Here is a 26,597-nt window from a genome sequence, read left to right on the forward strand (position 1 = left end):
GAGGCACAGGGCAGGGGGCGCTGGGGCCAGGCACGTGCCGCTCCCCGCCCCCACCATGGGTCCTGAGGGCAAATCTGGAGCTGTGCCCTTACCCCACTGTCCCTAGCAGAAGCATCCGCTTCCCACCCCCTGGAAGGGCTCTTCATCCCAGGATACAGCAGGGCCAGAGGCCACAGGCCCCTCAGGGAGCGATGGGCTGGAATGCAGAGGGGAGCCCGCTGCTCTGGGAATGGCACCCCACCCTGCCCGGCCAGCTCCCGATTTTCCTGTCTTCCTCGCAAAGCCCCGAAGCACAAGCACCCTCACGTGCCCTGTGTGTGCAGTTCACAAAGCATTTCTTCCTGCACAGGAGCCGGTGCTGCTGACAGCCACCGTCACAGAATCATTGCCCCCAATTTACAGATGAGACTCAAAGAGGTTATACAGCTCGCCCAAGGTCATTTAGCCAAAAGGGTAGAGTTAGGACATTCCTTGGGGTTTAACTCCATGAAGGAATGGAGATATCCTGACCATCTTCCAGATGCCTCTTGCCCTGATCCCAGGTCTGGAAACTTCCCCAGCGGCCTCAGATCGGATGCGCCCACCCATAGCATCCATGTTTTCCCCTGTGCCCAAGGCCCATCCCACGCCCACCAAATGGATTAGCTGCCCTCCTGACAAGCAGCCCGGCCCCAGGTCGCCTGGCCCAGCAGTGTCACGTCATCCCGATTCTGACGGGCCCGTCCCACAGCTGTGCATGGAGTCTAGATGCAGCAAAGCAGGACGGCAGGCTGGCAGGCAGTGTGTCTCCCCCTCACCAGGGCAAGTGGCCAGAGTGGACAAGGTAAGTGGGAGACTGACCAGGAGAGGCGTGGACAGAGCACCAGGGAGAGGGACGTGCAGCTGAGACAAAGGAGCAGCGGGGACTAGAGCTGCAGCTAACTTGGGGCACAGCGGGCTCTGCGGCCCCTCTAGGCCCAGGGCATTACCCATCTGACGCCGCGCCCCAGGCCCACCATCCAGCCTGGCTTAGGTGGCTGATTGCCTGTAAAATTGAGAGATAACGATGGGGGGCAGGTCCTGGGTGGGGAGGGGCAGGGGGAGGAGAGAGGCGGAGCCAGAAGGACTAACTGTGGCTGCCAGCTCTGCCCGTCCTGAGCTCCAGGGTTGGCCGGGGTATCCTGGCTGAAGACGCTGGTGTCTGATTTGCCAAGAGTTAAAAAAAAAAGCACCAGCGTGCCAAGGATCGGTCTCTGACTGCCCTGTTCAGGGAAGCCCGCTCCCAAACAATCCAGGGCCCTGGATGGGCCAGCCCACAGAAGCCCAGAGAAGGTCTCCGCCTCCTCAGGGGCTGTCTCCACGGACACCAAGGATGCATGGGGCAGATCCTGGTTGCCTGGCCAGTAGGTCACCAGTGGGGCCAGAAGAGGAGCACACAGAGATCTGACAGAGATTCAGCAGCGTGGCCGAAATGCTCCTGGTCATAGCCAGGGGGCCGAGGGCTCTGAGCCACCACCAGCACTCCTCACTGCCCACCCGAGCTCCCAGGGCACAGAGAGGCCAAGAAAGTACCCACCTCATGGGTGTCCAGGGCACCCTCTGGGGGAAATGGACCGCAGGCCATTAGCCAGGGACCCCAGCAGCCTCTGGGCACTATGGGTTGCTGGCTGCACCCGAGGCTGACAAATGCTGCCCACCCTCCTTTGCTTCCTTCAACAACTTCTCCCATGGGGCCCCGTTTCTTTCCCACAGGGACTGCTCTGACCCAAGGGCCTGGGAGCCAGGTAGAGAGGAGGGGAGCTGCCTACCTAGGTTGTTGAAGCTGATCGGTGGGGGCTGAGATCTTTCCAGGGAGAAGGAGTGCGTTGCTACTGAGCACTGCTCCGCTGAGACCCCCTGGACGAGTGGGGAGCGGTAGTCGGCCCCCACGGTTCTCAGCAGAGTTAGGAGCGCCTTCCTGGTGACGACTTGTCATGTTTGGGGAGGGGGAGATTGCACAGGATCAAAAACTGTCGATGTGCAAGTGAGAGGTCCCTCCCTTCCACACATGGTCCCCTCTCCCAGGCCATCTGGGTATGTGGGGGGTCGGGGGTGCCCCAGAGCCCTGATCCCACCCTGACAGGGCGTGCTGACTCTAGTCTGTTATATCCAAAGCAGCTGCCTGGGGCTGGGGCGGGTCCTGGGAGTCAGACTTGGAACATGGAAGGAGGAGGTCGGTGTTGCCTGGCCCGAGTATTTGAGGAACCCCCGCTTTCCCTTCTACACCAGTCAAGAAAGCAGGACTCCCACCTCCACGTTCAGCAATTCTTGAGGCTTTCAGAGCTCAGCAGGAACGAACCAGCCAGTGGGCATTTACTCCCATCTAACGGATGGGATAACTGAAAACGCACATGCATGCACATGCACACATGCTTGCTTGCAAACGCTATCAGGTACACACCCACAGCAACCTCCACAGTTCCCCGGAACCTTCCAGAGGGCGCCAGCCTTCTGGTGAGGAGGATCTGCTCTTTCCAGCCCTGAAGCCAAGGCTCACTGAGCCAGCGCGCAGCACATGCACGGTGCCTGTGTGCACGAGGAGTGCACACGTGCCATGTAGCACATGCCTGTGTGCACCGGGGGTAACATGTGTCATGCAGCACATGCACCGGCCAGTGGCTGCTCTTGCAAGTGGCTCCGTCAGTGAGTTCCCCGAGAGGGGGGACGAGGGCTGCTGCTGCTGCCTACCCCGCCCCCCACCCCCTAGAGTCCTGGCACCCTGAGGCAGGATGGTGGCCGCACAGAAGAGGACACTGCCTTGGCAAGCCTCCTGGGGCCCCCATCTAGTGGTCAGGGGCCCTGTTCTTGGGAAAAGGAAACTTCCCTTCTGGGCCTCCCACTGCTCCTAGCCGCTCTGTGCAGGGAGCAACTGGGGGCGGGTATGGACAGGACGTGGGCAGCTGATGGCTGCGACTTCCCTGCTCCCCAGTCCCTGCGCCCCACACCCACCCCTGCCCAACTCTGGTCCCAGAGTATAGAGCACATACGTTTGCTATTCTTGGAGGCCATGAACGCAGGAGTTTCTCCAAAGTCATTCGGAATGTCCACCTCTGCCCCAAACACAATGAGGGCCTTGATCATCTCCATGTTGTCTTTCTGTTGGTGATGGAGTGAGGGGGAAATATGCAACAGCTCAGGGGAATGAAGACAGAAAGGACCCCAGCCTCTTCCCCTCCAATCCATCAACTTGGCGGACCTCTCACCAGCATGGGGAGAGACACTGGAACCCTTCTGACCCCGACCCGCAGTCAATCCCATACTGCACAGTCTACAGTTGGAAGGCCACTGCCCTGACCAACAGGCTTACAAGTATCGCCAGGTGAGAATTTAAAAACCCAGCCCCCAGCCCCGCCAGCTCCTTCTCTAAAGAAGCAAAACATCTATGACCCCCGACCCAGGAGCCGTGGGGCCACTGAAGGGTCAGCTGCTGGTCGCTCGCAGGACCAGCAGGAGAGGGTAAGTGAGGAAAGGCCCCCATCGAGTCCAGGGCCCCGGTTCTGAGGGGGAAACCGAGCACACATCCTCCCTGACGGCAGCCCCCTCCCCAGAGAATGCGCAGTGAACGTCTGGAGGCTGGGCAGCGGGGGCCGGGCTGGGCGTGTTTTCCCAGCACAAACCAACAGACTGGCTGCCAGGAGACCTGAGTGCTGGGCTTATCGCCTCCCTCTCTCGGGGCCTGATTTCCTTGCCTAGAGAATGAAGAGGTGTGTCTAGAAAGCCGTTTTCCAAACTGCTGTTCATGTACCATTAGGATGTATATGGGCACAGGTAAACGTGTGTTTTAACCATTAGTTATATATTTCTTCTTTGGTTACCTTTTATTTGTGGCACTGGTTTACCACCTATGGTGGTAATATAACAGTTCCTTCAAAATAAATTTAAGCTTAAAAGCAAGCCAAATTAAAGCAATGATTAAGTACAAAACTGTAAAAGTGGCTCGTGAATCCGCCAAAAACTGCACACATGGTATGCAGGTGACTAGAGTATGGAAGCAATGGCCTATGTCAGCAGTTCTCAAAGTAAGCACTGTGGACCCCTATGAATACGGAGACCCCTTGGAGGGTTCAAGAGGTTAGAACCATATTCATGAAAACATCAAGGTGTTGTTTGCATTTGCACTGTGTTAACTTTTGCACCGATGGTGTAAAAACAACTGTGGATAAAACTGCTGGTGCCTTAGCACGAAGCAAGGCAGTGGCACCAAACTAACAGTCATCATGCTTTTCTCCTCTGCCACGCACTCATCGTAAAAAGTAAATTCATTCATTAAACAGCCAGCTTCACTTAAGAAGGCCCTTGATGAAGCCGTAAGAAATGTTACTCTCATTAAGTTTCGACACTGGTGTATTCGTTGTCATAAAATACACAGTATGCACAAGGCATTTCTGTGGCCTAACCACGTATGATGGTTGTCTCGGGAAAAGCACTGCGTGACTGTTTCAGCTGCAAGCAGAACGAGCTGCTTTTTTGCAAGAGAAACTGTTTTTAGTCGAGAAACAACTGGCAGACAAACTACAGTTGTTCAGCGTTGGGTATCTAGGAGGTATTTTCTCAAAAATGAATGCGGCGAGCCTATCACTTCAAGAGAAACAGCTGGCAGTATTTTGTGCCAGAGATAGAACTCAAGCTCTCAAACAATAACTGGAATTCTGTGGGCTTCCCTGGTGGCGCAGTGGTTGAGAGTCCGCCTGCCGATGCAGGGGACACGGGTTCGTGCCCCGGTCTGGGAAGATCCCACATGCCGCGGAGCGGCTGGGCCCGTGAGCCATGGCCGCTGAGCCTGCGCGTCCGGAGCCTGTGCTCCGCAACGGGAGAGGCCACAACAGTGAGAGGCCTGCGTACCAAAAAAAAAAAAGAACTGGAATTCTAGAACACTGCTCTATGTCATGATGGGCTTGACAGCTTCCCCGAATTTAAAGACTTTTCTGATGAAATTGTGGTGATATTTACAACTGTGGGGTTTTGAGACTGTATAACAAAATGGGTCAACATCTGGTAGCTAGGCATACTCAGCAAACCAATGTTTTCCAAGAATGACACGAAGTCGTGCAGGGGTAAAGATCCAGGCAAAGTGCAAAAGATGCCAATGGTTTTCAGAGTAACAGAGTGAAAAGTCCGAGGAGATGATTTCAGAGTGTCCACTGCAACCAACTTGTCAGAAACTACCCCTTGTCAGTTTGGTGCAATACGAAAGAATATCCAGGGGGAATTCCCTGGCGGTTCGGTGGCTAGGACTCCACGCTTTCACTGCCGGGGCCCGGGTTCAATCCCTGGTTGGGGAACTAAGATCTCGAGAGCCACGCAGCGTGGCCAAAAAAAAAAAAAAAAAGAAAAGAAAAAGAAAAAAGAAAGAAAGAAAGAATACCCACAATTATCTGCAAAGGTACAACTACATATCTTTTCCAACTATGTACATATCTATGTGAGGCCAGAGTTTCTTCATATTTTTAACATATGCAACAACATACTGAATAAATGTAGCAGAAGACAGGAAACTCCATGCCTTCTCTGAAGCCAGGCATTAAAAAGATTCACAAAAATGTAAAACGATGCCAACTCTTTTCAATTATTTTTTGTTTTGGAAAATAAAGTCGATCTTCCATAAAAATGTTACTTATGTTAGCATTGGCTTGGTAAATTATTGTTTTTTTTAAATGAATTAATAAGTACCTTGAAAATCCCTCACTTCTAATTTCTAATATGGTAAATATGGATAGATAACATTCAAATAAACAGTCTTTGAGATTCTCAATAATTTTGAAAAGCATAAAAGGATCAAACAGACCAAAAAGTTTAAGAACTGTTCAACTACATAATTCAAAGGGCCCATTCGGTGCTAAAAATGTCCACAGTTTTATTTATAGTTTCAGTCTCTTGGGCAACATCCCCTCTACAATTATGACCTTTGGTATAAAACAGGATGTCTTTTACTTTGTCCTAAATCTCCTTCTTTTAGAGTTCCAGGGGAATCTCCTATTCTATCACTCCGAGACATGTTGAACAGAATTATGGGTACATATGGTTTGCTACAGTTATACATATACACACACACACACACACACACACACACACACACACACACACACACGTCTGTAACAAATAACACTCCCTCCCCTGCATTTAGTATGTTCATGATGTAGTTGTCTAACCAGACTGTAGGGGCTTTAAGGGCAGGAACTGTGCTCTCTAATGAACCAGCAAAGGTGACCAGCAGCTACCATGGGCCACCAGGATGTGTAAGCAGGCCCGGCCTTCCAGGAGCTTGGCGTCTACCAGGGAGATAAGGGCAACATGCAGATGCATAGTTTTCCCTGATGGTGCAGGGAAGGAGAACGAACGTCTCGGGGATGCTTACTCCATGCCAGGTCTTACATGTGCTACTTAGACATCCCTCATGGAGTTACCGGGTGTCTATTACTGAATCCACTCAACCACTCTGTCAGGTGGGTACCAACACTTCCATTCTCCAGATGGAAGTCAAGGCTGGCAGAGGTGATGTGAGTTGCCCAAGGCCACGGTCAGTAGCCAGAGCTGTATTTTCCCCTCTCACAGCATCCAGATGTCACATGGGGGCACGGGAATGAGAGGTCCTGGAGCGCAGAGGAAGGGGCTCTTATTCTGGGTTCAGAGCGGGGCATGCCCCAGTCCTGCTGGTCACCTGCACCCCTGCCGAGTAGGCAGTAAGCCCGGGGCTCACCGACATGGCCAAGTGCAGCGGCGTGTTGCCGTGCTCGCCGCGGGCTTTGGCGTTGGCCCCGTGGGTCAGCAGCACCATGACGCAGTCGAAGCGGTTGCGCATGACGGCCACGTGCAGGGCTGTGTTCCCCACGGAGCTGGTGCTGTTCACGTCGCAGCCCCGTTTCAGCAGCAGGCGGGCCATCTGCGGAGACAGGGTTCCGGCCCGAGTCAGCAGGGTGCTGAGAGCAGCTGCGGCCTGTGGCACCTGGTGGCACCTGGGCAGGGCCACTTCCTTCAGGTCTCGGGCCTCTGGAAAGCTCCAGCAATGGGAGGAGCCAAGGTGGTAGGCCCCAGTTCTGGGGGTGGCCCTAGATCTTGCCTCCCACACCGGCCACATCCCAGGAACTAGGGGACAAAAAGCTGAAGCTGTGGTGACTTTTTCAAAGGGCTTCAGGGTCCTTTCCTGGAGCTCACAGGACCCCATCCCTCCCTGCAAAGGTTCCTCTGGGCCCTGCCCCAGAAATGCCCCACTCCCTGCCACCCTGCCCGGGACCCTGCAAAGGTATGACCCCATCTGGGCCTTGGCAACACACACACTTGCTCACCCAACAGCCCCGGAGAGCCTGGACTTTGGACCCTGACAGACCTGAGCCCAAAGCTCAGCCCCACTTCATCCCCATTGTCTGAGCTTGGAAGGGTCACTGTGCCCCTGTGCACCTCAGTTTTCTCTGCTGCGAAAATGGGAATGCAAGTTCCCACGCCACAGATGTGCTGACAAGGAACAAGAAAACATACAGGAGGGCCTGACTTGGTGTCTAGCTCCTGGTGTGAAGGTATCCACAGTGGTTGTCAGTCTCTTCCCTCCTGGCCTGTCACATTTACGAGTATCCCATCATCTTTGAGGGCATCCAGTGCACTGATAGCTGTGCTTCCTGGAGATAAGTGATCAGAGACCTCCATCCTCCCAGGGGCTCAGAGCTTAGCTCAGGGAGAGGCCTCAGAGGAGATGCCGGCCAGGCTCTCTATAGACAAAACTAGAGCCACCATCATCACCATCGGCAGTCACCCTCTATTTGCGTTGAGGTGCTTGACAATTTATGAAGAATTTTCTCACGCACTGCTTTGCTGACTTCACGATACCTCCACAGGCAGGCCACAGATCCCCAATTCACACATGAGGAAACCGCAGAGGGGACACTCACCTGCAATGCCAGGACATCATCCCTCCTTGGGCTTATCTCCTGGGCCCCCAAGTGCCACCCGCAGAGACCTCTCAGGAACCTCCTTCCTATAGGTAGCTAAGGAACAAAGGGCTCTGGGACCCTCCCCCTGCCCGGCTCACCCTCAGACCTGCCTACCTCTGCGGTCTTGGCCCAGTGGAGGGGGCTGGCTCCGTAGCGAGGGTCCTTGCTGTGGATCTGGGTGCTGTCCATGCTGACAATCATCTCAGCACACCTGGGGAGAGAGAAGCCACGTGGGAGTGAGGAAGGCCGGCGGGGGCAGCCTGACACTGGAAGAGGCCACGAATCAAGGCTTCATCTACTGGTGAGGGAGAGCTCCTGCAAATACAGTTGCAACAAAACCAACCAGCATGCATACGGTGATACGGCAACGGTATCCTGAGCCCCTCAAGTCACATCTCAAGCCCCCTCCTCCAGGAAGCCTTCCTTGCTGACTTCGGTCAGCAATGATCACGCTCACTGGTGCTGGCTGCAGCGTCAGACAGGCTTGAGGTTAAGCCCCAGCTTCCCACTGGTGACCCCTGGAAAGTGGCTGGGCCTGTCTGTAACATGGGTGCCTGTGACTAGCACACGGCCACCCTCTATCCTCCCCTGCTTCCCAAACGACTGGTGTTGCAAGTAGCGACTGCGTCCTGTAGGAGGCAGTAGGCAGGGTGGTTACAAGTGCAGTTGCTTTCCACTCCTAGATCGACAACCAAAAGAACTGAAAGCAGGGGCTCAAGAAGATACTTGTATGCCAGTGTTTACTGCAGCATTACCCACAACAGCCAAAAGACGGAAACAGCCTAAGTCTCCATGGACATATGAATGGATAAGCAGAATGTGGTATATAAAATGGAGTAATTCTGCCTTAAAAGGGAAGGACCTTTTGATACAGGCTACTGGCACAAACGAACCTTGAAGACATTATGCTAAGTCAAAGTGGGGTCCTGGGCCCAACCCAGCTCTCTGTAAGCTCGGCTGAGCCAATACCAACAGCAGAGGGGCCCCCAGATTGGGGCTGGGATGGAACCAGTCCCAGTAACCCTAACACTTGTGATTCTCAGAGTATGCATGCGCGGGCTGCCACGTGGTGACAGAGAGATGTGCCCCCTTGGAGCCCTCAGAGGAGCGTGGCTGTGTGCAGGGCACACCCAAGGTATGAGACGACTCGTGCTGTCTCATCTGCAACGATCCACACGGGAGGCCTGGTATGTTTGCAGGTGTCTGAGGAGGCAGCAACCTGGGCCACGTCGGGATCTTGGAAGTAACCTGGACCAAGAAGGTGACTGAAGCCAGTAGGGTGGCTGGACCCAAGCTGGAGCAGGGCCACCGTGCCAGCCCTTGGGTATGGGAGAGCATCGCTCATCACGTGTGTCCATTCAGGTTGCAACCTGCAACTCAGTAACTGGGGGTGACTGGGGGTGGGAGTGCTGGGATTGTCTCCAACCATTTGGTCAAATCTTCCCAGAAGTTCTAGTTCATCTTGGCTGTACGAGGAAGAATCAAGGAAAGGAGGGTTTGTCCAAGCTTGCACCAGACCTTCAATGGGACATCAATGCCCTCCAGGGGCCGAAAGGTGGGTGCAGACCCCAGAGGAAGGAAAACCCTGAGGGAGGGGGAGTGCGCCTGCCCCCAACCCGAGGGCAGCCCCTCTGAGCTCATTTCTTGCTGCCCGTCTACCACATGGCTCTGGAAAGTACTGGGCGACTTCTGTATCCCCTGTTCCGGGCTTTCTCTCAACCACCTCTGTAAGGCACAGTGCCCGGGACTGAGGGACCACCTGACTCATTCACTCACTCATTCATTCTAGTTACTGTACCTGCTGGGCAGTATTTTGGGATAGTCATCTCTTTTATCCCTCCTACATACACACACACACACACACACACACACACACACACACACGCATGCACGTGCACACACTGCACGTGGAGAAGAATTATCCTGAGACCAGGTTTCCCAGGGCTGGGGAGAAAGGAAGAAATGAGTGGTCTAGAGCTCCCCAGGACATGGGCCTGGCACCTGAGTCCCAGCAGTGCCACCCCCCAGGAAGGAGGGATGCATCAGGCGGATGGGGCCCTGGGCCACCTTGCTAAGCATTCCTAGGTTTCGAGTTGGGCACAGAAGCTGCACCAGCACAGCAGCCATGAAGGGGCTGTTCAGATCAGATGTGGTGGGAAGTTTAAGATTGTTTATCTCCAGTTTGGTAGAGGGAGGCTCACGGTCAGAAATTAAGGTGCACGACTGAGCAACTTTCAAAGTTCTGTTCCCTGCACAGCAGAGCTCATGGACCGAGATTGACACTCCCACACATTCATCAAATACTTTCTTTGTACCAGGGCAGCCCTTGGCACCAGGATCTGACACGCACCTAATGAGCCTGTGGAGGCCACTGCTCGCCTGGGCAGGGGGACTGGCCGCGCAGACGGGAGGTCCCTCGGATCACGTGGGGCAGGGCAGGGTCTTACCCCTTCTGGGAGAACTTCATGGCCATGTGGATGGGGTAGCCACTGGGCCCCATGATGTTGCAGCGAGCGTTGCACAGCAGCAGCACACGGACCATCTCCTGCTTCCCCAGCTGGCAGGCCAGGTGCAGCGGGGTCAGCCCTTGGTTATTCACCTGGTTCACGCCAGCCGATGCGTTCTTCCCTAGGAGCTGACAGCAAGACCTCGGAGTGGGCAGGCGCCAAACACAGCGAGGCCCCTGGCCTGTCCCTCTGCTAACATCCACCGCTGTGGCCGTCCCTCTCTGGGGCCTCAGGGGAAGGGAAGCTGGACTCCACGAGAACACTGACAAGAACTTCAAGAGAAGCCACCAAGAAAGGAGGCTTTGGGGAGAGAAAGAAGCTGACTGTGCCAGTATTGGCTGGGGCGCTGGTCTGGCATGACTGTGGCGTGTATGAAATATTTCTCAATCAGGAAATGTAAAAGAAGTTGTACCTAGGATGGGCACTGGGGGTCTGGGTGGGAATGAGACTTGCTTTCCATTGCATACCCTTCTGTCCTGCCTGAATTTTTCAGCTACATGTAGGTATTATTTTTTCATTAAACAAAACAAAACAAAACACCAGTATTAATAAAACGGCCATGAGGATTTTATTTCCTCGACTGTGGTTGAAAGCTGTTTCCCTGAGGTTAATTATGACCCCTGTGCACCCCTGTGACCGGCTGGGTCTGTGGACAGGCTAGGGACACAGCAGGTGCTGGCCGAGGTGCTGGCATCCAGGCCCGATTCAAGGGCCAGCCCCACCGCTCACAGCTCCGTGGCACCCCTCCCCGGGCACAAAACTTCGCTGAACCTCAGTCTCTTTGGCGAAGAGAAGAAGATAACGGCCCCCACCCACAGAGGTTATCTTGAGAATTAACTAGAACACATAAAACACTGAGTACAGGGTCAGGCACGGGACCAGCGGTAAAGGACAGCTATCGATAAGAGTGTGTACCCGCCCTCTGAATCGAGGCAGGCTCTACGTGGTGCTGTGCCGAGCACACAGTGGGGTCTCAGTAAGGGCAAAGTTCAACAGTGGGTATAGAATTCCCTTCCCTGAGAGCATTAACCATAAGACAGGAATCCATATTTTCTGGAATAATGTGGTCCCATTCTGATGCCAAGGCACAGAGAAGGATATAACCTTTACAAGAATCTTCTAATTCTAGGCAATAAAATACTGCCCAGTATTCTGTCTTTTCTATCTGATATATAAGGTAGCCTTTTCATCATTTGATCTACTTGTCTACAATTTTTATTTTTTATTTTTCTGCCCAGCTAATCAAAAATTTAACGGAAGGAGTGCCTTTGGTGCAAATGCCTACAGGAGCCAGATGGAGTTTTGTTTATTTTGAGTTGCTGTAAAAAGTTAAGCTCAGGTCCTGCTGGACCATGGGCGCCTCCAGGCAGGGGCTGAAATTCACCTGGCCCAGGGGCCCAGCCTACAGTGAGTGATCAGGAGAAGCTGAATTAAACTGACTGACGGGACTAGGCCTTGAGCTCAGTTTGCTGGGTTGGAGGACTTTCCCAGGGTTGTAGGAGCAAAGTGGCCGAGGATGTGTCTCCTTGACAAGCATGGGGAGGCAAATGCCAGGTGGGGCTACACCCTCCACGAAGGGGCTCAGGCCTCAAGGATCAAGGTGGGGACAGTGAGAGGCCCGGAGGGACACCTGAGCCCAGAGGCCCAAAGACAGCTGCGGCCGTGGTAAGGAGCGGCCAGAATCAGTCGCCCTGTCTCCACCCCTGCTCACCTGCAGCACTTGGGAATTGTCACTCTGGACAGCGTAATGGAAGGCGGTCTCTCCGTTGTTGTCGGTGACGTCCATCTGGGCGTGGCAGTACTGCACCAGCTCCACCAGGATCTCCCAGTCGCCCTTGCGGCAGGCCAGGTGCAGGGGAGTGCAACCCTCCTCATTCTCCCTGTTGTTGGCGCAGCTGCAGGGGAGGGCCGGGGAGGTGAGGGGTGCGGCATGAGGTGGGCGGGGCACTGAGAAAGCCAAGTGCAGACGCAGGGGAGGTGGGGGAGGAGCCCAAGAGCATTCGTGCCCTGCTCAAGCTGGCTGGTTCAAACTCAGGGCTGAGTCACAATTTACCTGTAACTGATGTGACCTGTATCAGTTTTTAGTTCAGTCTGCACACCTGTATGAGGGATGTGCCCTAGGGCCACACCAGCCTTAAGTGGGCAGTGGGGTGGCATAGAAAGAATCGCAGAAGGCAGAAATCTCACCAACCACGGGCAATTCACTTAACTTTTCTAGGGTTCAATATCCTTGTCTACAAAAAAATAAAAATAATACCTGCCACGCCTGCCCTAGGAAATCGATAGAACTATTGTGAGATCAAACACCATTACGTCCAAGATCATGCCGGTAAACTGTAAAAGGCAGTGAAGATTTTTGAGCTTTGGGCCCGGGAGCTGAACCAAGCTGTCTGAAGCAGAGAACTGGAGGTGTGGCTACCTCAGGGCAGGATGGTGAGCTCGAGTCCTCTGGCTGGCACGGGGCCCTCCCCAGGGGCCTGTTGGCCGAACAGACATACGAGACTAAGTGTTCCAGCTTCCAGAAGGGCAACCAGGCCTTTGGAAGGAGACACCAAGGATCTGAAGCCTCTTCAGCCCTCTGCAGCTGAGTGACCTTGCACAAGTCACATAACCTCTCACTGGGATGACACTACTTCATGGGCATGTTGAGAGGATTCAAGTTCACGGTGGGTATAAAACAGCTACCAGGGGCCTGGCACCTGGCAGGCACCCCAGAAATGTTACATTGTTCCTTCTGACTTTAGTCAGCATTCCCCTGCTCTAACCCAGAGGCAATGCTGCCCCTTTTGAAGTCAAACGTTCTGGGCAACCTTTGAGTTTATGGAGGGGAACTGAGGCTGGACTGAGACTCCCCATCCACACCCAGTATCCCCAGGGTCCTGCCCCCCGCCCACCTGGCGATGCGGCTGTGATGCAAGCACTCTCGGATCCCCAACTCCACCGCCAGGTGGGCCACCGACCAGCTGGGGTGGTTGCGGATGAGGTCGGTCAGCTGCTGCAGGACCTCAACATGCAGGATGTGGCTGGAGCTCTCGTAGAAGGGCGGCAACTGGGAAGAATACTGCTGGAAGTTCACCAGGGCATCGGCCTCTGTCTCCAGCTGGAAGAGCCTGAGGAGCCAGGGCAGAGGAGGGAGACACAGAAGTGAGCCGGGAGGAACCCTTGGCCTGTGCCCTTGATGGAATCTGAAGACTTGTGTCCCTGCAAACAGGTGCCTGCCTGCTTGCTGCTGTGGACTGACCTGCTCCAGCTGGACTCCCTTCCCCCACCACACACACACACCCCTAAATGGAGTTGGGGCTTTCTTTTTATTTGAAAAGATTTCCTTTCCTTTCTTTCTTTTTCAAAAAATATCATCACGTATATTTCCACAAGCATTGTTGCAAATCCATGGTCCAGCATGAAAGCAAAACTCCCCAGGCACATGAAGAGATAAGAAAACATGAAAGACGGGACTTCCTTGGTGGTCCAATGGTTAAGAATCCGCCTTCCAATGCAGGGGACGCAGGTTCGATCACTGGTCGAGGAACTAAGATCCCACATGCCGCAGGGCAACTAAGCCCACGTACCGCAACTACTGAGCCTGCATGCCACAACTAGACAGCTTGTGCGCTGGAACTACTGAGCTCCCGCACTCTGGAGACTGCACACCACAACTAGAGAGGAGCCAGCGTGCCACAACTAGAGAGAAGCCCGCACACCACAAAGAAGAGCCCGTGCGCCGCGACAGAAGATCACACATGCCACAACTAAGGCCCAGTGCAGCCATAAATAAATAAATATTTAAAAAAAAGAAAGTCTGAAAGAAAACCAACAGAGACAATATACAAGAGAAAAAGACCTATAACTGGGGGGTCTACAAATACTGAAGTTACCTGACACAGACTTTAAAATAACTATGACAATATTAGGATAAAATAGAAGATTTACAATTTTGGCAAAACACTTTAAACTATATAAAAAAAAGAACCAAGTGGATATTGCAGAATTTAAAGATACAATTGCCAAAATTAAGAGCTCAGTGGTTAGGTATAATAGCAGATTGGACAACGCTGAATAGAACATTGTGAAAAGGAAGATAGGTAAGAAAAAAGTAAACAGAATAAAGCATGGAGAGACAAAAGCTTGGAAAATACAGGAAACTAGATAAAAGACATAGAATATATAATGTAAAGATCTAACATACATATAAGTGGAGATACAAAAACAGAATAGAAAAAGAATTGTACAGAAGCCATATTTGAAGAGTTAATGACTATGAACTTTCCAAAATTGATGGAAAACATTATTCCATTAATTTAAAATACTCTATAAATCCTCCTCTACCCCCCCCACCAAATCCACACTTACATTCCTCCCACTGAGCCACTGAGTAGTGGGAATTTATGTGTCTTTACCCTTTAACCTGGCTTTGTAACTGCTTTACCAAGAATATGGCAGAAGTGATGCCGTCCTAGTTTCTAGAGCAAGGATTTAAGAAACTGGAAGCCTCTACCTCTTTTTTCTTGGGACCCGGCCATCATACCACAGGGAAGCTGAAGCATCATGGAGATGACTCTTGGACCCTTAACCCTGGATAAACTCCCAGCCAACAGCCAGTACCAACTTGCCATTTATGAGTCATCTTAAAAGTGGATCGTGCAGTCAAGCCACCCCAGCTAATACTATGTAGAATCAAACTGAGCCTTTCCCACTAAGCTCTGCTCAAATGGCAGATTTGTGGGCTAAATAATTGATACTGTTTTAAGCCACTAAATTTTGGGAGAGTTTGTTGCATAGCAATAACTGAAAATGACACATGTTGGTCAACATATTGTAACGTAGCAATAACTGACACATGTGCCATGTAGCAACTGCTGAAAACAAAACGCAAAGAGAAAACATTAAAAATAGCAAAGAGAGGGCTTCCCTGGTGGCGCAGTGGTTGGGAGTCCGCCTGCCGATGCAGGGGACACGGGTTCGTGCCCCGGTCCGGGAAGATCCCACATGCCGCGGAGCGGCTGGGCCCGTGAGCCATGGCCGCTGAGCCTGCGCGTCCGGAGCCTGTGCTCCGCAGCGGGAGAGGCCACTGCAGTGAGAGGCCCGCGTACCGCAAAAAAAAAAAAAAAAAAAAGCGAAGAGAAAAAATGTTTTCAGAGGGCAACCATCAGACTCAACAATGAAACTCAACAATGGAAGCCAGAGATAATGAGATGACATCCTTAAAGAGCTAAAAGAAAATAAATGCCATGGAGAATTCTACACCCAGAAAAAAAAAAAAAAAAACTTCAAGTATGACACTGAAATTAAAATATTTCACTAGTCAAACAAACAAATGCACCAGAGAGACAGACTGACTGACTGTGACATTAGCAGACCCAAATAAAAGGAAATACAAAAGGATTTTCTTCTGGTAGAAAGAAAGTTGATCCTAGATGGATGGTCAAAGATGCAGGAAAAAAATTAAGCACCATGAAAATGGTAAATATGTGAGTGAATCTAAATAAATATTGACAGTATAATGCCTTGTTGGGTTTAAAATAAAAATATTAATAAAAAACAATACATGGCATAGAAGTCTGGAGTGGGATAAATGGAGTTAAAGGGTTCTAAGACCCTTGTATTGTTCTGGAAGAGGCCAAAGTACCAATTATACTTCAGTAAGGCCAAGGATGTGTGTTACAATCTCTAGGGTTCTATCTAGAACTGTGAAGGGTACCATACGACCCAGCAATCCCACTACTGGGCATATACCCTGAGAAAACCATAATTCAAAAAGAGTCATGTACCAAAATGTTCATTGCAGCTCTATTTACAATAGCCAGGACATGGAAGCAACCTAAGTGTCCATCAACAGATGAATGGATAAAGAAGATGTGGCACATATATACAATGGTATATTACTCAGCCATAAAAAGAAATGAAATTGAGTTATTTGTAGTGAGGTGGATGGACCTAGAGTCTGTCATACAAAGTGAAGTAAGTCAGAAAGAGAAAAACAAATACCGTATGCTAACACATACATATGGAATCTAAGGAAAAAAAAAAAAAGGTCATGAAGAACCTAGGGGCAAGACAGGAATAAAGACACAGAACTACTAGAGAATGGACTTGAGGATATGGGAAGGGGGAAGGGTAAGCTGTGACAAAGTGAGAGAGTGGCATGGGCATATATACACTACCAAACATAAAATAGATAGCTAGTGGGAAGCAGCCACATAGCACAGGGAGATCAGCTCGGTGCTTTGTGACCACCTAGAGGGGTGGGATAGGGAGGGTGGGAGGTAGGGATACGCAAGAGGGAAGAGATACGGGAACATATGTGTATGTATAACTGATTCACTTTGTTATAAAGCAGAAACTAACACACCATTGTAAAGCAATTGTACTCCAATAAAGATGTTAAATAAATAAATAAATAAAAGAACTGTGAAGGGTTTCAGATTTTACCCTACTTGCAAACTAACACGTTAGCCTGACACAGTTTCATGGATGCTGGCAGAAGACACAAGGTTCCTGGATGAAGGACAAAGGACAATTTATTACTCACGGCAGTAGAATTTGTGCCAGAGTATCAGCATTTGCGCCTATTCCCTGGGATCCATTTCCCAGAGGGTGACATGAAGAGGGTCAGGTGACACCTGCTCATGTTGCATTAGAAGACAGAAACCCTGAGTGTAGGGAACTTGAGTCTGTTACAATCATCAGTGAGAAAATCTGTCTAATCTTTGCTCTGGAGGAAAATATTATCTTTATTATATAGAAGAGTAAGCAAACCTACCCTTTGCTCGAGAGAAAGACTCTACCTCTATCTTCCAAGGCTGTTCACAATACAAACATGCTTGTAAAGACAGTACGAAACAAAACTAGTCAGAGCCTCTGCTTGTAAGATGTACAGAAACACAAGAGACCCAAGGAGAACTACCTCCCAAAAGCTATCATTAAAAGATAATAATAGAGTATAAATTTCCAAGCTAATAGAGATGGAAAAATAGAATAATAAGAAAACATTTAATCATAAATTGCAAAAGCATTATGCCAAGGGAAAAACTCTGATTCATAAGACTACATGCTGTATGATTAAAAGATAAAACTATAGGGATAGAAAGTAGATCAGTGTTGGGGCTTCCTTGGTGGCAAAGTGGTTGGGAATCCGCCTGCCAATGCAGGAGACACGGGTTCAAGCCCTGGTCCGGGAAGATTCCACATGCCGTGGAGCAACTAAGCCCATGCGCCACGACTACCGAGCCTGTGCTCTGGAGCCCGTGAGCCACAATTACTGAGGCCCACGTGCCTAGAGCCTGTGCTCCACAAGAAGAGAAGCCACCGCAGTGAGAAACCCACGCACCGCAACTAAGAGTAGCACCCATTCACCACAACTAGAGAAGGCCTGTGCGCAGCGATGAAGACACAACACGGCCAAAAATAAAAATAAATAAAATAAATAAATTTATTAAAAAAAAAAAAGTAGATCAGTGTTTGCTAAGGGCTGTGGTGGGTGCAGAGGCATTACTACAAAGGAGCACGGAGGAAATCTGGGGAATAACAAAAAAGTTGTGCATCTGTATTGTGGTGATGGTTACATGAGCGTGTACCTTTATCAAAATCCATTGAATGATACACTTAAATTGGTAAATTTTATTTTTTGTAAATCGCATCTCAATAAAGCTAAAACAAAACAAAATAAAAACCAAAAAGTAAAAAGAAAACAAGAAAGAAAGGAATAAAGAAAAGAAAATAGGTGGAAGAATAACAAAAAAAAAGCAAACAGTAAGACAGTAGATTTAAACCCAAATATATCAGAATTACATGAAGTATAAATAGACTAAATGTTCCAAATAAATATAAGAAATAACAGACTGGGGGCTTCCCTGGTGGCGCAGTGGTTGAGAGTCCGCCTGCCGATGCAGGGGACACGGGTTTGTGTCCCAGTCCGGGAAGATCCCACATGCCGCGGAGCGGCTGGGCCCGTGAGCCATGGCCGCTGAGCCTGCGCGTCTGGAGCCTGTGCTCCGCAACGGGGGAGGCCACAACAGTGAGACGCCAGCGAACCGCAAAAAAAAAAAAGAAATAACAGACTGGATAACAGGGAAAAGAAAAGACAACTACATATTCTTTACAAGATTAAAATTATAAGGAAATATATAAATACTAACCAAGAGAAACCTGGTGAAGCTATATCAATATTAGAAAAAGTAAAGCTTAAGGTAAAAAGCATTGCTGGACACAAAGAGGGACAATTCGTAATGATAACAGTTTCAATTCACTAGGAAAATATGATAATTATGTATCTAATAATAAAGCTCCAAAACAAAGTCAAACTTGACAGAATTAAGAGAACTAGACAAATCCACAGTCATACTGATAGATTTTAACATATTCTATTAGTTTCTTACACAAAAAGCAGACCAAAAAAAAAAAAAATCCCTATTGGATATAGAACAATTAATAAACTTGACCTAACAGACGTATATAAAGCACTATTCCCATCAAGTACAGAATACACATGCTTCTGAAACACACACACAAAATTATAAATATTGGACCCATGCTGGGCCATAAAGCAAATCTAAACAAATTTCAAAGACCTGAAAATATTTAGACTATGTTCTCCAACCATGATGCAATTAAGCTAGAAATCGATAACAAAAAGATAACGAAAAATTTCCCATATGTTTACAAATTAACCAAGATACATACAAATTATCTACGGTTCAAACAGGAAGTCATGGTAAAATTTAGGAACTTTCTTGACTCAATGACAATGCAAACATTATGTAATGTCATCTCAAATTTGTGAGATGAACTTCCACTTCTGGCTATGACAGAGGAGTTTGTACCAGACTAGCCTTCCTGGTGAAAACAAATATAAAGGCAGGATTAAATTCAAACAAATATCTGAAGGTTCTGGAGAGAACCAAACGCAGGCAAGGCATAGCGGGCCAGGATTTTAGAGAAAAGGGAAGCACACTGAGGTATGCCCCACATTTTTACTCAGGGAACTGAGGTAAGCCCCACATTCTCATTCAGTTTAAAAAGAAAGAATAAAGGTAAAATATAGTCATTTTTAGAGATAGAAAAACAGAGAATTCACTGTCAGCAGACTTGCACTAAGAGACTTAAGCAGAAAGAAAACGATCTCAGATGGAAGCAACATAATGCACGAAAGAATAAAGAACACTGGAAAAGGTATTATGTGGGCAAGTCTAAATTGACTGTGTTTTGGGTTCTTTTTTTTTTTTTGGCCGTGCCACACAGCTTGTGGGATCTTAGTTCCCTGACCAGGGATTGAACCTGGGCCCTCAGCAGTGAAAGCATGGAGTCCTATCCAGTGGACGGCCAGGGAATTCCCTGAATTGACTGTTTCTAAGAACAATAAAAATGTTTGGGGGTATATAGATAGAAATATTTACATATATATTTAATTAAAATGAAAATACATCACAAAAAGTTGATGAGATGCATAAATGGAATTGAAATATTCAAAGGTTTCTGCATTATCAGGGAAGTGTCAAAGTACCAATTTAAGGTAGACTGTGGGACTTCCTTGGTGGTCCAGGGCTAAGACTCTGTGTTCCCAGTGCAGCGGGGCTGGGTTCCATCCCTGGTCAGGGAACTAGATCCCACATGCTGCAACTAAGAGTTCACATGCCACAGCTAAAGATCCCTCGTGCCGCAACTAAAAAAAAAAAAAGATCCCACACATGGCAACGAAGATCCCACATGCTGCAACCAAGACCCAAAGCAGCCAAATAAATAAATAAAATAAAAATATTTTTTAAAAAGGTAGACTGTAATAAGTCAAGGATGCATTTTGCAATTTTTAACTACTTAAACATTAATAAAACAGCTAATGATCAGGGGAAATGGCATTAGTATACATACAGCAGCATTTGGCTTAAACACAGTCAAAAGTTGGTTCTTTGAAAAGACTTTAAAAAATCAATAAACCCCTAACAAAACTCAATGAGAAATACAGAAAACCCGAAGTACCATCTTTTCAGATTCTTCAGATGTTAAAAAGAATAAAAGAGGACATTATGAACAACTTTATGTCAATGAATTTGACATTTCCTGAAAACACAACATACCAAAACTGACACAAGAAGAAGGAGAAAATCTGGTAGTCTGGTATCTATTAAAGAATTGAATACATATTGAAAAGCTTCACACAAAGGAAACTTCAGGCTCAGATGGCTTCACCCATGAATTCTTCCAGACATTTAAGAAAGTAGTAATATCAATCTTAAACAATTTTCAGAAAATAGGAGAAGGATTACTTCTCAACTTTTTTTATGCAGCCAGTTAAAGCTGACACCAAAACCTGATAAGAATGTTTTTTAAAACGAAAATTACAGGATAATATCTCTCATAAACATAGTGCTGAAAATCCTAAACAAATATTCGATTTGATCTAGCAATATACAAAAGGGATGCTACATCATGACAAGGAGAGATTTATTCCCAGAATATATGGCTGCATGAACGTTTCAAAACCAACCAATCACCCAATCAATGTATAATTCACCACACTGACAAAATAAAGGAGAAACTAATGAGCTAATAAATGCAAATCTCAATTGTTTCAGTATGAGCATTTGATAATATACAACACCCATTCATGAATTTTTAAAAAAGGAAGCTCTTAGAAAACCGAGAATAAAAAGGAATATCCTCAATGCAACAGACGGTATCTGCAAAAAACTTAGAACAAACATCACACTTAATGGTACGATGTTGAAGCTTTCCCTTTTGAGACAGGAATGAGATAAGGATGCTTGCTTCACCGTTTTACTCATCATTCTTACCAGTGCAGTACGGCAAGAAAAATAAATAATAAGTAGAAGGATTGGAAAGGAAGAAGCAAAAACTGTCATTATGTTCATGATGATATGATTATGTTCTCAGAAAACCCAAAAAGTCCTACAGATAAATTATTAGAACTAATAAATGAGTTTAGCAAGGTTGCTGAACACAAGATGAATGTACGAAAGATCAACTGCCTGGCTATACGCAACAACAAACAGGTAGAAAATTAAACTTTCATAAATATCATTTATTAGAACATCAAAACATGCCAAACGCTAGGAATAAATCTAACAAAATATGTCCAAGACGAATGTGCAGAAAACTACAAAGAATTATTGAGAGAAATTAAAGAAAACCTAAATAAGTGGGAGGGTATTTCAGGTTTTATAGTCTGGAAGACTAGACAGTATTAAGTTGTCAATTCTTTTTTTTTTTGCGGTAGGCGGGCCTCTCACTGTTGTGGCCTCCCCCGTTGCGGAGCACAGGCTCCGGACGCGCAGGCTCAGCGGCCATGGCTCACGGGCCCAGCCGCTCCGCGGCATGTGAGATCTTCCCAGACCGGGGCACGAACCCATGTCCCCAGCATCGGCAGGCGGACTCTCAACCACTGTGCCACCAAGTTGTCAATTCTTACTGAACTGATCTATAGAGTCAGTGCAACACCAATCTTAAATCTCAAGAGCAGAAGCTTTGTTTCTTTCTTTCTTTGCTTGTTTGTTTTGTGGGTGGAACTTCTTTGTCCCATAAAAATGCAAAGAGTTGAGAATAGCCAAGATAATCTTGAAGAAGAAGGAAGTGAGAACTTGTTCTACCAGATATCAAGATTTATTATGAAGTTACAAGACAGCATTGTATTGGTGCAAGAAAAGAAAAATAGAACAGTGGCTAGAAACGAATTCATTCCTACAGGGAGGGACGCCTGGATTTATGTCCAATGGCATTCTAGAGCAGTGGAAAAGAACAGTTTGTGATAAAAGGTCCTGGGAAAACTGAATCTCCAGCCGAAAAACAAGAAAAAGAAACTTGAGTCCTATTTCACACCATACATTAAAAAAAAAAAAAAAAATTCCAGGTAGATTATCAACCTAGTTGTAAAAGCAAAACAATAAAGCTCCTAGAAGATAATGTAGAAAAATATCGGACTTCCCTGGTGGCACAGTGGTTAAGAATCCGCCTCCTAATGCAGGGGACACGGGTTTGAGCCCTGGTCCGGGAAGATCCCACATGCCGCATGCGACTAAGCCTGTGCGCCACAACTACTGAGCCTGCACTCTAGAGCCCGTGCTCCGCAACAAGAGAAGCCACGGCAACGAGAAGCCTGCGCACCGCAAGGAAGAGTAGCCCCCGCTTGCTGCAACTAGAGAAAGCCCATGCGCAGCAACAAAGACCCAACACAGCCAAATAAATAAATAAGTGAGTAAATAAAAAGATACATGCACCCCAATGTTCATGGCAACATTATTTACAATTGCTAAGATATGGAAGCAACCTAAGCGTCCATCAACAGATGAATGGATGAAGAAGATGTGGTACATTCCATACAATGGAATACTGACTCAGACCCAGGCCCTGTCCTTCCAGAGCTCTGTGGTCTGGTGGGGGAAACAGATGTGCAAACAGACATGTGGCAATCCGTGGCAAGAGGGGCGGACAAAGGTACAGACACTGCTGAGGGAGAACAGAGGGGTGAGCACAGGCTCACAGAGCAGGGACACATGAGTCGCAGGCCAAGGAGTGCGGGAAGAGCATTCTTAGCAGATGGAAAAACAAAGGCAAAGAAAACATGTAAAGAGTGAAGGTCTGTCCGGGGAACATGAGTCTGACACAAGCCCATGTACCCCACATTGACCCCACTGAATGCCGGGTCCTGATCCACCTTTTCTGGCTACTGCCTGAGGCCCTGGAGGGCAGAGACCTGCCACTGGTGGAGATGGGCTGTGGGCTGGATAAACAGTGAACGGGCAAAGCTTAGGGTGTGTGTCCAGGCAAAGTCCCAGCACAGAGGGCCTCAACAGTCAGTCGCCCTTCGAGAAGTAAAGATCACGTGTCACACACGCTTTGATCATTCCTCTCAGGATTCCTGGGAAGTGCAGCCCTGCTTCTGCTGAGATACCAGCGAGGGGCTGGCGGGGTTCATCAAACAGCATATGTCACAAATCAATGTCAGCAGTAAATGATTAACTCGTACCAGGAAGAGAAGTATGGACGTTATCACAATGTACACAGCGGTGCTACAAGTGACCACCACGGGGCTCACCCCAGAAGAGCCAGGCACCTGGACCATATGTCAGGCTGGGGGCCCAGGATGGGCCCAGCTCATCACACTGCAAAGCGGCCCGCCTGAAGGAAAAGGAAGAGGTGGGCTCTGGAACCAGGATGTCTGTACCCCAGCTCTGCTATGAGTGGCTTTGTGACCTCAGGCAAGTTACTTAACTTCTTTGAGCTTTGTTTCCTCCTCTGTAAGAAGGGGTCAATAATAGCCCTACCTCTGGGGACTGTGGTGAGGACAGAGGGAGCTAACAGTTAGGCCAGCGCCTCACATGCACTAATATAACGCGGTACTATCATTGCTGCCGCCTGTATCAGCCAGCATCCAACTCTCCACCCACAGGGGTGTTGTGGGACTCCCAGGCCTTAGGGAATAAAACCTGAGGATTCAGAAGACCCTGATCCCCTCCCCCAGCCTGAAGCTCTGCAGTTACAGAACAGGAGCACCTCTACCTGGAGGCTGGAAGCAGGACCCTCACACCTCCGTCCAACACACTTAAGTACTTTGGGGACAAAGCCCTCCAGGCAAGTAAAGGAGGAGACTTAAAAGACAGAACCTCGAGCCCCCTGAAGAGGAAGTCCAGTACACCAAGCCTTCTCTCCACAAAGCGCAGGGTGTTCGGAGCAGTGGGGAACCCCCCAGGATGACTACCCACAGTGAAAAGCCCAGGGCTCTGGCACAGTGCCCCCATCTCCCCAACAGCCCTCACTCCCAGCGACTCCCAGGCCTTGGCATCACCATTTCTGCAGCTCTTCAGAACCTCTGCTCCAGCCTCCCACCCTCCATCCTCCATCCGCACCTCCCAGCTCACTCCCTGGACGACAGGACAGCCAGATGGATGAACAAATGAAGCAGGACCATCAGCCATAGCCCAACTCAGCCCCGGTCTGCCAAGCTCCCTGGACCCTGCATTTGGGGTCCTTGGTCACTCCTCTCCCCTTTTCCCAACCGGCCCTGCAGCTGCTCAGCTTCCTCAGCCCTGTCCTGGGTTCCTACACGTTCCTCTAGCCCACGGAGGGGGGACCAGCATGCCCTGAGAAGAGCAGCTGTCCACCCCTTCCAGGCTCCCCTGAACAAACCTCGGCCAACCAGCCCCTACAAGGACAGTCGTGCCTTAAGGACCCAGGGCTACAGGTGATCCCTGGGCCTTCCCCGATTTGACCTTCTCGGCTTCCCCATCCTTCCTCCCTCCCTCCATCTGTATGGGTCAAGCCTCGAGGGAGGCAACAGTCCTCCAGCCCCAGCCCCTGCTGCCGGGACCCTGATGGGCCAGAAGGTGTCGAGTCCAGGAAGCCCCTCCCTCCGTTTTAAAAGCAGCCCCACCCCCAACAGACCTCTCAGATGTCAACCTGAAGAAGCTGCTCTCGGCCAAGGGACCTCCAGGCTGAGACCTGGGAGGAGTCAAAGGAGAGAAGTGTGTGTGGGGCAACGGACCATCACCCACCGGAATCCACTCTGGGGGTTCCTGGGGTTGACCAGGATGCAGTCCCACGTGCGACTGGGAGCGTTCTGGAACAGACACAGCTGCCTTTCTTCCCGGACCCGGCCGCTCGAGCTGTAGTCCGCCACGGCCACCGCCTTCACCCGGAATGGGTTGGAGAACAAGTTGGTGACGCTGCTGAGGGTGCTGACCAGGCGGCCAAAGAACTGCATCCTCCGTGGGGCCGGCGGGGAGGCCCCGCCACCTTCCCCCTCAGTCTGGAAGAAAACGGGGTCTCTGGTCAGCCGGGCTCGGTCTCCCATGCCCACCTCACCTCGCACGGCGGTTTCCTGCACGGGCACCCAGGTGGCTCCCCACCAGCGCTGCTCCCCGGATTCTGGGCCTGGAGGGACCTGGAAAGGAGGGGAAAGAGAGAGAAACAGCACTGAGTGGGAGGGAAGAAGGGGTGATGAGAAGTTCCAGGGCTGCCACTGTGCACAGGTGACCAGCACTGTCCTGCCCCCCAACGCAGTTTCCCCAAAAGAGACCCAGTTTCGTCATCTGCAGTGCGGGGCTGCTGTGATCACAGGAGACGGCGGACATGAACGCACGTGATGGGCGACACTGCCCTGTGCAAACGGGGTGTCCTCACTCTGTAAAGTATGGGGTTGACTTTTGGGAACTCAAAGAGCTTAGCACTGGTCATTTGAATTCCACAAACAAAACCAGTGTCCCCTCTCTACTGGATGCCACAAAGGGACCAGGGTCATCTCACACTCCATCGGGGGCATTTGTCTAAAACCTTTGGTGCCTGCTACCACGGGCTTCCCAAAGAGCTCTGAGAGAACGCAAGAGCAAGCTCCTCGGAAATGAACATGAACGTAAAGACTTAGAAACACTGCCATAGGTTTGGGTGGAAATTTTGTTTCCTACCCACAGGGTCACAGTTCCTGCTATGGAAACTGTCCCCAGTTTGGGTAACAGAATCAGATGCCTTGTTATTTCCTGGGTTCCCAGAAAGCACACTACCTTCCTCAGGCAGTGCCACCAAAGCTGCATGACAACTGGCTGGAGGCCACCCCTGCCTCTGTGCCAGGATGTCACCTGCCAAAAGAGCAGGTCAGCTGCAGGCCAGAGCGTGCGAGTGTGGGCACCGTGGGAGAGCGTGGACATGTGAGTGGATACTAGTCATACCCTGGCCTATGGGTGGAGGGAGGAGTGACGTTAGGGATGAAAGGAAAAGCAAGAGGCCTACAAAGGATCATCTAAAAAGGCAGTAAGGGTCAACAATAATCATCACATCAGGAGACGCTTACTAAGCATTTACTAGGTAGTAGGCCCTGAGCTAAGCACTGCACGTAATTGTCTCATTTAATTCTCACAAACTGTATGAGGCAGATGGCCAAAGCACACCATGCAGCTTGGGAGCAAAACTGCATTCAAGGGCTTCCCTGGTGGCGCAGTGGTTGAGAGTCCACCTGCCAATGCAGGCGACAAGGGTTCGTGCCCCGGTCCAGGAAGATCCCACGTGCTGCGGAGCGGCTGGGCCCGTGAGCCATGGCCGCTGAGCCTGCGCGTCCGGAGCCTGTGCTCCGCAACGGGAGAAGCCACAACAGTGAGAGGCCCACATACCGCAAAAAAAAAAAAAAAAAAAACTGCATTCAAATCCCAGC

The 26,597-nt window shown here is 49.6% G+C and overlaps 1 protein-coding gene across 11 annotated transcripts in view; it reads right to left on the reverse strand.

Moving 5' to 3' along the window:
• Window positions 1-26,597, reverse strand: part of PLA2G6 (phospholipase A2 group VI) — a 50,136-nt gene that overhangs the window by 16,358 nt on the left and 7,181 nt on the right. For 3 of the 11 annotated variants that reach the window (XM_029205389.1, XM_029205383.1, XM_029205385.1), the window contains 8 exons: window positions 24,949-25,202; window positions 13,342-13,557; window positions 12,159-12,342; window positions 10,388-10,575; window positions 8,055-8,151; window positions 6,716-6,898; window positions 3,006-3,114; window positions 1,788-1,946 (listed from right to left, as the gene is read on the reverse strand). In XM_029205389.1, the coding sequence (XP_029061222.1) occupies window positions 1,788-1,946; window positions 3,006-3,114; window positions 6,716-6,898; window positions 8,055-8,151; window positions 10,388-10,575; window positions 12,159-12,342; window positions 13,342-13,557; window positions 24,949-25,157 (1,345 nt within the window). In that variant the 5' untranslated portion in view covers window positions 25,158-25,202. Of the gene's footprint in view, window positions 1-1,787; window positions 1,947-3,005; window positions 3,115-6,715; window positions 6,899-8,054; window positions 8,152-10,387; window positions 10,576-12,158; window positions 12,343-13,341; window positions 13,558-24,948; window positions 26,381-26,597 lie in introns of those variants that run through there. The other 8 variants (XM_029205382.1, XM_029205391.1, XR_003791104.1 and 5 more) reach the window with 8 other exon arrangements.

This window comes from Monodon monoceros, unplaced genomic scaffold (assembly GCF_005190385.1).
Source record: "Monodon monoceros isolate NGI ecotype Baffin Bay Population unplaced genomic scaffold, NGI_Narwhal_1 Super_Scaffold_6, whole genome shotgun sequence".
Classification (NCBI taxonomy): domain Eukaryota; kingdom Metazoa; phylum Chordata; class Mammalia; order Artiodactyla; family Monodontidae; genus Monodon; species Monodon monoceros.